The following is a 13,948-nucleotide window of genomic DNA, read 5'->3' as shown; positions in this document are numbered from 1 at the left end:
CTTTTAAATTATTTATCTCTACTTATACATACAGTATATGATACAGTGGTGATACAATGATTTTGCAATAAATGGAATGACATACAAGAAATGTTTGGAGATTGACTATTAAAAGAAAAAGTTTTTCCATTTTATATTTATATTCACAGACTGGACAAATACACATTTTTTGTTCTTCACACTCTGAGCAGAGTTCAGTGTAAGCAATTACCCAATGGCCCAGGGCCAGTAAAAATATACGTCAGGCAAGTTGATTGGCCGGTCACTTGCCAATTCAGGTCACTGACAGCGTTTCCCCCAATCACAGTCATGAGTCAGTTCACCCGTGATGCTAAAGGAAAACTCAATTTCCTGAGATGTTTATTTTTTTCTTCTTTAAGTCAGTCACCTAATATAAGTTTCACCACAGCCATAATGTCGAAGGAAGCGTGTGAGGCTACTAAAATGGAAAACACAGGACACCTGTGTGGAGGAAGGCGACAGTGGTATGTAGAGCAGTACTACCAACTTTACCTGCAAGGCTGGACAACAGGAGCAATAAGCGCAGAAAACAGTCTTCGGACACACGCGATTACGCAGGACTTTAAGCATTAATAAAATTTACACAGGTGAGTTATATAAAAAATTCACCCCGTAGAGTTGTTATGAAGGACAATATTAGCTATAGAGACCAAAACAGTTTGTTATACCAGGCTGTAAACATAAAGTTGTTAAGTTGGAGATTTTAACATGGGAGTCTATGGGGATTCCTCAAGTGGCCATTGGAAGAACTGGAGTTTTTGGTACTGTCGTGTTGGCTTCATTTTTCAGCCTATGGTTGCTCCTTGGTTTGGACACAACAGGAAAACCACACAAGACACACCACAGCGCCTGAGCATTACATTACATTTACTCATTTGGCAGATGATTTTATCCCAACTAACTTAGAAATGAAGGATAACACTCACACTTAAGTGGAGTAGGAGACCTTGGTCTAAGTATTAAGCACTACATGATTCAATAATTACAAGGAGATCAGGATAACAAGTGCACCTCAAGCGCATAGTAAGTGCTAGTTAGGCATGTTACAGGTGTTAGGAGAGGAGGTGCTCTCAGAAGAAAAGAGTCTTCAAGAGATTCTTGAAGATAAAGAGGGACACCCTACTCTGCAAGCTTTTGGTAGCTTGTTCCACCATCTGGGAACCACAGACAAGAACAATCTGGACTGCGATTGCCTTGTTTGCAGGGATGGCAAAGCCAGATGACATTCTTTGGAGGAATGCAGTGGCTGAGAAGTAACATAAGCTTGCATGATTGAATTCAAGCAGATGGGTGCAGAGCCAGTCAGTCTTTGTTAACAGTCTTCAGGATAGACTTTACGATGGTTGCACCAACCAAGCTTCAGCCTAGTCTTTACTACATTGTTTTTACAAGCTGTCTTGTCTAAAGTCGTTACTACAGAAACAGCACAGTTTTTTATTATTTATTATTTATTTATTATTATACGTTTATTCAAAGCAGAAGGAGTGACCCATTTATCCATGGTTTCTATTGCAGCCACAATCTCAACTTTTAAAGTCAACAGACTTGAATAAAGATATCAGGCTGAAGTTGTGGTTTCACATTGGATGCAGATGAAATAGTGAGAAGTCTTTCAGTTCCTGCCTGTTCCATGTGGATCAGCTGTAATTAGTTAAAACATCTGGCAGCGACGGTCCAAAGTTGTATGGGACAGCATGTATTTGTTTTTAAATAAGCATAATGTTACAACTTGGTAGTTGGTGCTGTTTTGATTTTTCTTTTCTTTAACAACGTTAAAAATTATAGATGTTTCATGTTACACAGTTTTTGCATTTGTGCAGGAGAGAATCTACAGGAAGAGCAAATCATCACCAAGTATGAGAAGAAAATCTATCATTATTTTCATTTATTTATTTAATATATTGCCCAGCCCTGTATACAGTTTTAGACTTTTGGTTGCCTCTTTTGGCTTATAATTTTATAACAGGGAAATAAGTTTACAAGGAGGAGGAAGTTCAATACTAGTTTATGCACAAATAAGTTATGAGTATAAGGAGGTTTTTTTTTTTTATTTATCACCAAGCCATGCACACTCATACACAGCTGGATTTCACAATGACATCATTTCTGACATTCTGCATTAAAGATTCACCCTCCTTAATATAAAGCCATCAAACTGACTTTAGACTCATTTCAAGTGACATGAAAATGCAGACTGAGGTGCACTATCTGAGGTAGGAAAGTTTTTGATGTTATCAGACTGTATTAGTTCATAATTTTTTTAATTATTATTATTTATACAGCACTGCACTCCTGTTTAACTTTATATGCATATACTGTTCCACCACAGCACTTGTTCTATAACAATGATTACTTTTTTTATCTCCTAAACAGAACTTATCTCTAATATAATTAAAGAACTATGCTAGATGGTATACATAACTTCTTTCGACAAAAGCAAAACCGTTCATCTGAAAAGAAAAGAAAGTAAAATTGCTGTAATTCCCATGTTTTTAAAACTGTTATTTGACCCGGCTGTAAACATGTTTATTTCTGCTGTAAAGTCATATAGTTCGGTAAAAGACATTTTAACATGGGAGCCCATGGGGATTGATTTGCTTTTGGAGTGATTAATCCCTGCCACATAACTCTGGAGTTGTGTTGTTGTAGATACGACTCTGTCCTTGTACCGTTTGCTTAGCTTCTCACACATCATGTTCTTCCACACCTCTATTGGCAGATCCTCAGCTGTGAGTAGCAGTGCATTTATTTGAAAGCAGAATGGAGAACAAAACCCATTTATTCACAGTTTCTATTGCTTAGCCACAAACTCAAACCTTAAAGTTATTAGATTTGAATGAAGATATCAGGCTGATGCCGTGTTCACACATTGGGTGTAGATGAATTAGAAAACAGTCCTCCAGTTTCTGCCCAAAACTGATGATTTAAGTGGATCAGCTGCACTTAGTTAAAGCATCTGGTTGTGAAAGTCCATAGCTTTGTGGGAAAGCCTGTATTTTTTTATGTATAATTATGACAGGTGGTGAAGTGGGGCAGATATTAGAATGACATCATCTCTGACATTCTGCATCACTCTCCTTATATAAAGCCATCAAACTCATTTCAAACTCATTTCATGTCTGGTGAAAGTGCATAGTGAAGAGCACTATCTCAGGTAGGAAAGTTTTTGTTATCAGACTGTATTGGTGCATTATTGTATTTATTACTATGTTGTTTATACCACTGCAACCCTGTTTAACTGTATATGCATTAAGTGCTCCATTACAGCACTTCCTGAACAGTCCTAAACTGTTTATATCTCTAATGCAATTCAACCGCTACTTTAGACGGTAACATTTATTTCACCAAGAGAAAAACTATTCGTCTGAAAAGAAAAAAAGGAAAATAGCTGTTAATTCTTATATTTTTTAAAAACGATAATTTTGCATCATGATTGCTGTATGTTATCAATGTTGATATATATTTAAGGCCTGTGCAAATATCGTTATGTAAATATACTGTGTAGGTACTAGGGTTGCACGGTATACCGGTACCAGTATAGTACCGCAATACTTGAGTTTTGAAAACGGTACTATACCAGCATTTAAAAACAAACAGTACTTTTATTTTGTTTTATAAGGAGGAAATGAATTGGTAAATTGGAGCCTGTCTCTTTAAGCACAACGAGGCCAGCGAGTGTGACGTAGTTGCCCGAGCAGATGTAAGCCGCCTCCAACGCACACTCGCATGTTTAGACTGAGGAGGAGAGAGAAACGACAAATCGGGTCTTAGACAGACAGACTGGGTTGAAGAAAATACAGTAGATAGAGATGGCAGCTGTAGAAAAGCCCGTACTTGTGGACAAAATGGGGGCCCGAAGTACGGTGTGGAAATATTTCAGGTTCAAACTGAACGAGAAAGGCGAGCCACTGAACCCAGAAGCACCGCAGTGCAAGCGGTGCTACAAAGTGTGTCTCGCAAAAGGAGGCAACACTTCAAACCTGTCGAAACATTTAAAGAACAACCATACGGACTTGTTCCGCGACTTCAGCCAAGAACGACAGGTGATAATGTTGTTCACCAGTTCACTGCACTGTAATGTCAATGAAAGAAGTACAAAGCCCCTCCCAGCCCAGTAGTAAACCTACAGTAGCCTGCATACAGAGAGCTAAAACATGTCCATGGTTAATAGATACATTAAAAAATATATTTTTAAAAATTAAATTACATTCTTAAAATATTTAAATATTTAAATAACCCATTAAGGCAATGCATAATATAATGAAATATTTTTTACTTTTTACTACTTTACTTTTAGTATCGAAAAGTATCGAAATACATATTGGTATCGGTATCGAAACAGAAATTTGGTATCGTGACAACCCTAGTAGGTACTGTATAGTTTTTGGATGGATACATTTAAGGATGAACACTTTCACTATAAAAAGTAAAGATAAGTTGATTTGTTTTACATTTACTTTATTCTCTGTGAATAGTTGTCTTGAATAGTTGTCATGGTGTTATTGCAATAGTGGGAAAAATAAAAAATAACTCCATACTAAGAACACATGAAAAGTTTAAATTTGCAATACAAATTTGAACATAACATTGAAGTATTTTTAAATGTTCCCCTGTAACAGAGGCTCACAGGATCCTCAAATTGTCTCCATGAATTCCTCATCTTATAACTATAATGTGTCGAGCGGTCTGAGTTATCGAGACTCTTTGAGCACAGCTGTAGCCAAAAATGTGATTGTTCTGGCTCTTGGCCTTACCATCAACTACATCAATGGTACACTGATTCATACCTTCAGAAAACACCAGGTCAGAACCCTTTCTTATTGTGTTTATTATCATTATCAAAATTATTGTTGATATTATTATTATTGTGATCATTATTTATTCAACTATCAGTGATTATTGGCAGAAGAAAGATGTAACAAACATGAGATGCTTTAATTGACCCATTCCTTTCTTTTCTTCTCCTCCCTTTCAGGTATTTTATGTGAATCCTCGTTACATCCTATTCATCCACCTGGTCTTGAATGATATGATCCAGCTTACAACAACAATCAGCCTGTTTGTCTTTAGTTATGTCTTCTATAAAATTAATACTTCCTTCTGTTGCCTCATCATTACCTTTGCTGTCTTCACCACCCTCAACACTCCATTAAATTTAGCTGTCATGGCAGTGGAGTGCTACATCGCTATTTGTTTACCACTGCGACACGCTGAGTTCTGCACCATCAAAAGAACATACACTCTGATTGCTTGGATCTGGGCCATGAGTGCAGTTTCGACCCTGCCAGATGTGTTTATTGTTGTGGCAACAGAACCTGTGCAGTTATTTTATTCCACAATTTTTTGTGAGAGGGATAACCTGTTCTCCCACCCAATAAGTTTAAAAAAGAGGGATGTTTCCTACATCATTTCCCTAATTATTGTTTGGCTCACGCTCTTCTTTACTTACTTCAAGATCTTCTTTGCTGCTAAAGAGGCTAAAGAGGCTAAATCTAGAGATGGAGATGCAAAGAAAGCCAGGAATACGATCCTGCTTCATGGCTTTCAGCTACTGTTGTGTATGCTAACCTATGTAGCCCATGTGTTAAAAAAGGGTCTGTTGTACTGGTTCCCTAAACATTATGTACATGTAGTCTTTGTTTGTTATATTATGATCCAGATGCTCCCCAGGTTTGTCAGTCCTATGGTGTATGGGCTACGAGACAAGACATTTAGACAGCACTTGAAAAAGTATCTGCTATGTACAGACTAAACAAAGCATTTCCAGTTGTAAATGAACCGAGAACAAACACTTTCTGACTTTTCAGTGTAAAAGTCCCCACTGTACACACCAAGTACACAACATTGTGGTTTGACAAATTTAAATACTGTCCCTGTGCTATATTAAACACCACAAGCAATACAATCTGCAAATTCAATGAATTATGAAATTTTAAATTTTTCCAAACTGCAGTTGCAGTTGTAATTAATAATCTAAACATGCACCATCATCTTCATGTTGCAGGCTTCTGATGCAGAATCGCCTATTCATGTAATTATTTATGTCTCTACTTATTCTACATTGGAATGATATATCTTGTACAGTATACATACAGTATATAGTACAGTGGTCATACAAGCATTTTGCAATAAATGCAATGAAATTCAAGTAATGTTTAGAGTCTGCCTCTTTTAAAGAAAAATAAAATAATTTTTCCACTTATGTTATATCTGGCTGTTTTGCAGTGCTTCACAATTAAAAATATGTTAACATATTAACTTTACCCTGAATTTAAACCAAGTCCTCACACTAAAATGTCATGATTTATTTTACAGTCCCCAAAAGGAAAAAAGGAAAAAAGTTCCCACAATGTGACTGTATAAACAGATTTACTGTAGGTCCCCAGAACATTAGTAATACAAGCGCGCACACACACACACACACACACACACACACACACACACACACACACACACACACACACACACACACACACACACACACACACACACACACACACACACACACTCACTCACTCACTCACTCAATACCCATTACTGCTCTTGATCCCAGGACATTTGCATTAACTACTATATATTAAGTAATTTCAAAGACATCAGACTTACTGTATGCTGTATGTATGTATTGTCATATATGACTAACACCAAGGTGGGTGTCAATTCTTTCTCTGTTTTCTCTGTGTATAAAGAAACAACATATTAATTATTGACCTTTTTTATTTGACTACTATTATTTTGTGTGTGGCTCATGTTGTACAGTACATTTTAGACAGATGCTCTTGACTTCAGAATTAAATGATATTCAAGATAATAATGTTATACGGTTCATTAATATGGTTCGAACCTTGTTAGCATCAATGTTATGAATTGTGTGCTCAGAGTTTTTTAGTCTCAATTATTTTTAAGTGTTTTTGTTTTGGTTCCAACAATAAAAGCTAATTTTTTCTACATGTAATAGCAGGGAATCCACTGATATAATAACAGCTGCCTTCTATTTAGGTGTCTTGTTTCAGGGTGCTGGTTTTGTGTGTGCGGGCTCACTGGGATGACTTACTTACACTTAATGCAGCAGAGACATCATTAATGTCTTTTTCTGCTATGACAAGTCAAAATGCTTAACTTGAAAAATGTCCATTTCATAGATTCATGTAAAAACTTCATGCAAAGAAGCTGACCTGCTGATCAATAACACTCTATTCTCCTCTTCTCTAATTGTCCCTGGTGAAACAGCTTTGGAGGATCCGGTCAGTATCATGAGCCTTTCAAACACTGGAAGAAATTTCACAACACCTGTCTATCGGGACACTTTACAAACAGCCGTAGTTAAGAATGTGATTACTGTGGTTCTCTGCATCTCCATTAACTATATCAACAGTGCCCTGATACACACATTCAAAAAACATCAGGTCTGAGTCTTATCTATGTCTAGGAACCAATTTACATGTATGCATAAGTGTGAATCAATTTCATCCATTTATTAGTTAGCACCACACAGTCTAACTGTGATATATTCTCCTATAATCATTGGCACCGTGTCTCTTCTTTTTATTTCTGTCCATCCCCACAGGTTTTCAATATGAACCCTCGCTACATCCTGTACATCCATCTGGTAATCAATGATATAATCCTGCTGACCATTTTCACCCTCATTCAAGTCCTGAGTTACATTGTGTTCACTCTAAATGTCTCCTTATGTATAATTTTGCTAATGATAGCTATATTTGCAAATCTAAACAATCCTCTAACACTAGCTGTCATGGCAGTAGAGTGTTACATTGCCATTTGCTTCCCCCTACGCCACACCCAGATCTGTACAGTCAAGAAAACATATGTTGTGATCGGCCTGATTTGGGTGCTAAGTACACTCTCAATCCTACCAGATTTATTTGTCGCCTTGGCCACAGAATCTATGGAATTCTTTCAATCCAGAGTGTTTTGCCTGAGAGAAAATATTTTCAGAAACCCCTATCTCAGAGAGAAGAGAGATATATCCAACACTGTGTTTTTGGTCATTGTTTGGCTCACTCTTTTATATACATACTTCAGGATCCTTTTCGCTGCACAAGCAGCTTCTACAGACACCAAGAAAGCAAGGAACACTGTCCTCCTCCATGGCTTCCAGCTGCTGTTGTGTATGCTTACCTATGTTTTTCATCTTATGATAGAAAGTCTGACATATTTGTTCCCGAAAGGGGTACTGGCCGTTCGCTTTGCTATCTCAATATTTGTTCAGGTTCTGCCTCGACTCATCAGTCCTGTTGTTTATGGGCTACGAGACAAAACTTTCAGGAAGTACCTGAAAAGACATCTGTTCTGTACAAGTGTTAACACTCATCCACAAAAATTTGTGAGGCCACTGTAAAGTCCAGTTTGAGTTGCTCCTGCTAAGTTTTAAGTTTTCCATATTAAAGGAAATAGAATTTGTTTTAAATACATTAAATACTAGCAGACACATTAAGAGAGTGACTGCTGTGCTTTTGTCAGTATGTGTACTTATATAATCTCTTATATAATCTTATCCCTGGTCTAGCCCTTTAAACAAATAAAGCAGTAATTATTTTTTACTGGTTACTGAGATCCCCTCAAGAGATGTTCTAAAACAAATAAACTCTCCTAGGAATAACAATTTGTGTATAATACATACTATATATTTTCCACAATAATTGTTCAATGACTGTTAAAAATTCTTAAAATTAAATATTCTCCTTCTTTCAGAACCTTTGAATAAGCAAATATTTTTTGTTTTAAAGGTTTAACTGCTGGAAACGAGGTTTCCTACCTACCTGAAAAGTCCATTCTCAGTGTTTGTGACTTGCAGGCTTCAGTTTTCCAAATCACATTTGTGTAAGTTCCATATTGATTGATAATTGTGAAAACTTCCTTTTAATGTGTACATATATGATTCTGCATAGTGCAGCTCAAACAATTAACAAGCATCAGCAGTTGAAATACAAAACTAATACACATAATTTTCCCTTCACTTCACACTCCATCTGATCTCAACAAACTCATTTTCCCCTGTTCTGATTCAGCAGTAATTTCCCATACTCACACATAGTTCTTTATGATATAAAAATATCAATACTCTACACCACATACAATGTTAAAGTGGCTCAGCCAGGAGTAATTTGAATAGAGTGAAATATACAAGGTAGACATAATAAAAAGAACACCTGAAAATCAAAACAATCTCATACTATAGCCTGAAATAAAGAATATATTTGCAAAGCTTATAATCATTTGTGTCTGAACTTTTTAAAGCTTCAGTTAGTGCTGTTGTATTGACCTACGTTATTTTGAACAGGCTTGAAATTAGACTAGAAACCTCCAGTGCACAATAGCTATGGTGAAAGTGTGCAGTGCTATTGTGCTTAAACCTGTTCCTTTCAGTCAGTGCATACATATACTGTGTGCAGCAAACTCAACAGGTTTGAACAGTCACCTAGATGATTTTCCTCTAGGGATGTGGATTACACATGAGGTTACTTCCCTCACATCTTTTATACCTCACTTTATGGCCAGCAACCTCCCTCACCATGTAATTCACCACCATGGGGCTAAAAGTTGATAGCTCACACAACTATAGATTCCTTAGATGGTCACATTTCTAGGACCCCACCTACTGACTATAAAAAGGCAGAATACTCCAAACTGCTGTTAAGTGCATATGAAAACAGTCAGAGCCTTCCCCTCAGCGGCTTTCTAGTCGCATATAGGCAACCCTCACATTCTCTGGAGAGAACCCCAACACAGCAGTGCTTAGTGAGGGCTTGTGAGTTTCCCCACACCCACCCGACGCCTCTCACCCCAGCAATCCCGGAAAAGGATAGAGTCCAGGAGTTTGGCCGATGACCTGGCCTGCCACCCAACTTATATTGCATCTCAACCTGATGCCTGTCCCTGCAGGTGGTGGGCCCACACAGAGGTGGCTACATGTAATTTCTGAGGTTGTGCGCAACCATAAATAGTTTGAATCTCCTGCTATTACTTCTCTCTGAACTAAATTGGTGTGTAACATGTGCATTATTGGCTTTGTGTTGAGGAAATTAGACTGATCTAATTCCAAATCCTCAAGTGCCTCATCCCCATTTATTCGTACTGCTAACAACATTGCTCTGTTCAACCCATTGTTTGTACCAGCCCACCACTCATCAGTACACAAAAGTCAGATTAGAAGAAGGGGGAGCGTTGGACTTACATTCATCAGGTTACGTGGCTCCAGGTGAACGCTGATGTTGCTCCTGGTCTGCTGTCCTCAAGTGCCTACAAAAGGATGAATGCAGCTTTAGCACCAGTTTTCATCCATCCTTAGTTTCAGCACTGGTTTAAAATAGTTAGTTCAACATTTTTCATGAAATAAGTTTATTTGTTTTCTGTCTGAGAAGGAAATGAGAAGACTGCCACAAATCTTAAGTATGTGGATTAAGTATAGCCCTGTTGTCAGGATTTGGTTGGCCAAGCTTAACATAATGACTGCTCACAAATCAAATCAAATATCTGGCTGTTTAGCTGCTAAATGCTCCACTATGTTCATCAGCTGGTCTCTAACTGTGGCCAGTGGTTTTTTACAGATGTTTTCTTTAAAAACATCTGCATGCTGTGGCTGAAAATGACACTATGAGAGTGAACCAGATCAGTAAAGTTGTGGAACAGAAAATGAAAACAATGAGATGAAACTCACTATAAAGCTGTAACGCAAAATATTCATCTGATAATTTTCTGTAGGTTCATCATTACCAGAGACACTTTTCACACTGTTTTCACATTATCAGTTGATACATAGTCATTATAAAAATATTGATTGCAAAATTTAAACTGATATATATTCAATATCAATATTCATCTCATTCTTGGAAAGAAAGCAAATGAGCATATTTCCCAAAACATAAAACTGTTCCTTTAAGATACACACATGCCAAAATGAACACAACTACACAACCAATAATCTCAAATGACATCTTATCAACCTATATAAACTCCTTGCATCAACATCCACAACAGATTAGTGTTATGTGACCACCTACTGGGTATGAGCATTCTTTTCATGCTGACTGCTATTATTGCATTGAACTGATACTGCATGACTGTGTCACTTGGTATATCATTATATTGTCTTGCTTCTGTGTCATATGCATTTATCTATCATGCACTTCTTCTGGGCTTTAGATTCATTGTGACAGATATTTGGTGTAGACAGATATAATGTGTGCTTCTTTCAGACAGGGAGGATTCTGCGCATTTCAGACATGAAATTTGTCATCTGTCAATGGCACTTTTACTGCAGCTGGAGACAGCGGGACACCTTCACTGCAGCTGTTACCAAAAATGTGACTGTCCACAGCCCTCTGCATCTCCATTAACTACGTCAATGGTACTCTGGTCCACACCTTCAGAAAGCACCAGGTCTGATGGTCCAGGCATTGTTTTTATATAAAGCATGTGCATGTACAAAATAGGAATTAGGACCAGCAGAAGAGGAGAATTCAAAGATGCTATTAAAAAAATTACATAACAATAACTTAAAATGTTGCCTTTACCAAATCGGTTTGGGACATCCAGTAAATGATTCTCTGTGCCTCATTTAAATATCTAGGACAACAGCATAGTAATTAAGTGTTAAAAAAAAAGAAGTTTGAAAAGACAAAAAAACTACATGTATTGGCACCACTGGATAATATCAGTCAATCATATTCATTAAAAGCCTGTCTTTAAACCTGTGATTTTTTTTTTATCATCAGATTTGATCAGATTTCTAAATGTGCTGTTGTGTATTGAAAAACTTCCACTTCTGACCGGAAGGGAAGTTTTCTTCTATTGGTCATAGATTTTGGAAAAATTTGATGTTATCATTACAAAAGTAATTCAAATATTTGAGTTATGAAGTTTATTATTGTTACTTGTTGTGAGTCAATTATATTTCACTGCATAGTATGCTTTTCTCATCTTTTTCTTTTTAAGTTATTTTTTTGGGCATTTTGCAATTTATTACAGTGAGAGAGAGGAATTGGAAAGTTGGCAGAAAGAGAGGGGATGACATTCAGTTAAGGGCCATGGTCGGACTCAAACCTGGCCACTGTGGTAATTAATCCGTTTTTCATTCATGTAATGCTTCATTCGTTTGCTTGATTAATTTCCTTTATGCTTAACAGATTTTAAGTTCGAGCCCTCGTTACATTCTGTTCATCCACCTGGTGATAAATGACATGACACAGCTGGCCCTGTCCACTCTTCTCCACGTCATCAGCTACACCCTGTATTCAATCAATGTCCCTTTCTGCCTCATCCTGCTGATCATCACCATCCTCACCACCCTCAACACCCCACTAAACCTGGCTGGAATGGCAGTCGAGTGCTACATCGCCATCTGCATCCCCCTCCGTCACGGCCTGATCTGCACTGTCAAAAAAACCTACATCCTGATTGGTTTGATCTGGGTTGTCAGTGCACTCTCTATCCTACCAGACCTCTTCATCCTCCTGGCCACAGAGCCTCTGCACTTCTTTCACTCCAGAGTGTTATGTACCAGATATACTGTGTTCAGAAGCATCTACAGCCTGAAGAAGAGGGAAGCGTCACACATTGTTTGTCTTGTCTTGGTTTGGCTCATACTCTTTTACACTTACTTTAGGATTCTGTTTGCAGCCAAGGGAGCAACTGCAGACTTTAAAAAAGCCAGAAACACTATTCTCCTCCATGGTTTTCAGTTGCTGTTGTGCATGCTTACTTATGTGAGACCCATGTTTCAACAAGGTCTACTCTACTTATTGCCCAAACAACACTTGTCCGTACGCTTTGCCTGTTACGTCATTGTCCAGATCCTGCCTCGGTTCGTTAGCCCCATCGTTTACGGACTGCGAGACCAGACCTTCAGGAGATATGTGAGAAGGTACCTGCTTTGTAAAGTGAGCACAAGCAGCCACCCAGAAAATGTCACCAAGCCGAACATGACGTCGTCTATGAGACAGCAGTGATAGTTGCTCAGTGTCCAACCAAAATCTGACGTGTGGTTGTGGTCAGACCCCTTCACTTTTTTCACATTTTATTTTTTTGCAGCGTTATGCAACATTTTTCCCTCAGAAATCTACTCTAATTACCCCATAAAGTGAAGTGAGTGAAAACAGAACTTTAGAATTTTTTGCAAATTTATTTAAAAAGGAAAAACTGAAAAATCACTTTGACATAAGTATTCAGACGCTTTGCTATGACACTTTTTTTTCTCCAGTAAACACTGAGGGGGATGATGGAAAGAAAATCAACTAAGTCCTGTTTCAAAGTGTTTATAAAGGATCATCTGACAAGATGTCTGCCTTGAGTGTTTGTGGGTACAGGGACAACAGTCAAACCTTTTGAGGCATGTGGGGGACCACAGACTGCTCCAGGCAGAGGTTGAGTACAGAGGTGAACATAGGAGCAAGAAGGTCAGCAAGGGCTTTAAGGGGGGAAAAGAGGGGGTGGATGGGGTTGGGGGGTAGTACTGCAACAGAATAATTATTTCATTAGCCTGATAATACAGGGTTTTTCCTGCATAGAGAATTGGGAGGCGGCCGCCTCCGTTAAATTTCATGACGCCTCCGCCTCCCGACAAAATTCTAGTTGGCCTACTTGTTTTCTCGGTACTCGGTGGATTTGGCGTTTGTAACTGCAATTGCAGCTGTACGCCACTACGGCAATGTAGTGGCACTGTATCGTAATCCGTGCATCAGGCAAAGCCATCCCAAATAACCAAAGAAGAAGGATGTGAACGTGCTAGATTTTCTGCCTGCAGAAGGAGGCGACCTGATTTGAGTTCAGACATCATTAGTTCTTTTAATAGGGGAAAAAAAAGTTAATTCATGTTACTGACGAGATATGGTTAATTTGTCAGAACTGAAAGTAGGCCTAGTCCTCAGCCACAAGTGGAAGGTGCCGGTGGAAGGTGACCCCCCCC

General features: G+C 38.1%; 2 protein-coding genes and 1 pseudogene across 2 annotated transcripts; all 3 read left to right on the top strand.

Annotated features, from left to right (window-relative positions):
- The first annotated feature begins 3,830 nt into the window (after window positions 1–3,830).
- Window positions 3,831–5,773, top strand: LOC111224388 (olfactory receptor 51B2-like). The gene is made up of 3 exons (XM_022748857.1): window positions 3,831–3,958; window positions 4,641–4,824; window positions 4,997–5,773. The coding sequence occupies exons 1-3, from the start codon at window positions 3,831–3,833 to the stop codon at window positions 5,771–5,773; spliced, it is 1,089 nt and encodes a 362-aa protein (XP_022604578.1).
- A 1,501-nt stretch (window positions 5,774–7,274) lies between these two features.
- Window positions 7,275–8,383, top strand: LOC111224387 (olfactory receptor 4C3-like). The gene is made up of 2 exons (XM_022748856.1): window positions 7,275–7,427; window positions 7,589–8,383. Exons 1-2 carry the CDS (start codon window positions 7,275–7,277, stop codon window positions 8,381–8,383), a joined length of 948 nt encoding a protein of 315 aa, XP_022604577.1.
- Window positions 8,384–11,267: 2,884 nt separating this feature from the next.
- Window positions 11,268–12,992, top strand: LOC111224386 (annotated as a pseudogene).
- The last annotated feature ends 956 nt before the right edge of the window (window positions 12,993–13,948 follow it).

The sequence above is a fragment of the Seriola dumerili genome, unplaced genomic scaffold (genome assembly GCF_002260705.1).
Source record: "Seriola dumerili isolate Sdu_G_001 unplaced genomic scaffold, Sdu_1.0 BDQW01000133.1, whole genome shotgun sequence".
Lineage (NCBI taxonomy): Eukaryota > Metazoa > Chordata > Actinopteri > Carangiformes > Carangidae > Seriola > Seriola dumerili.
The sequence above is the reverse complement of the archived record's forward strand: the minus strand, read 5'-3'. Positions and strand labels throughout refer to the sequence as shown.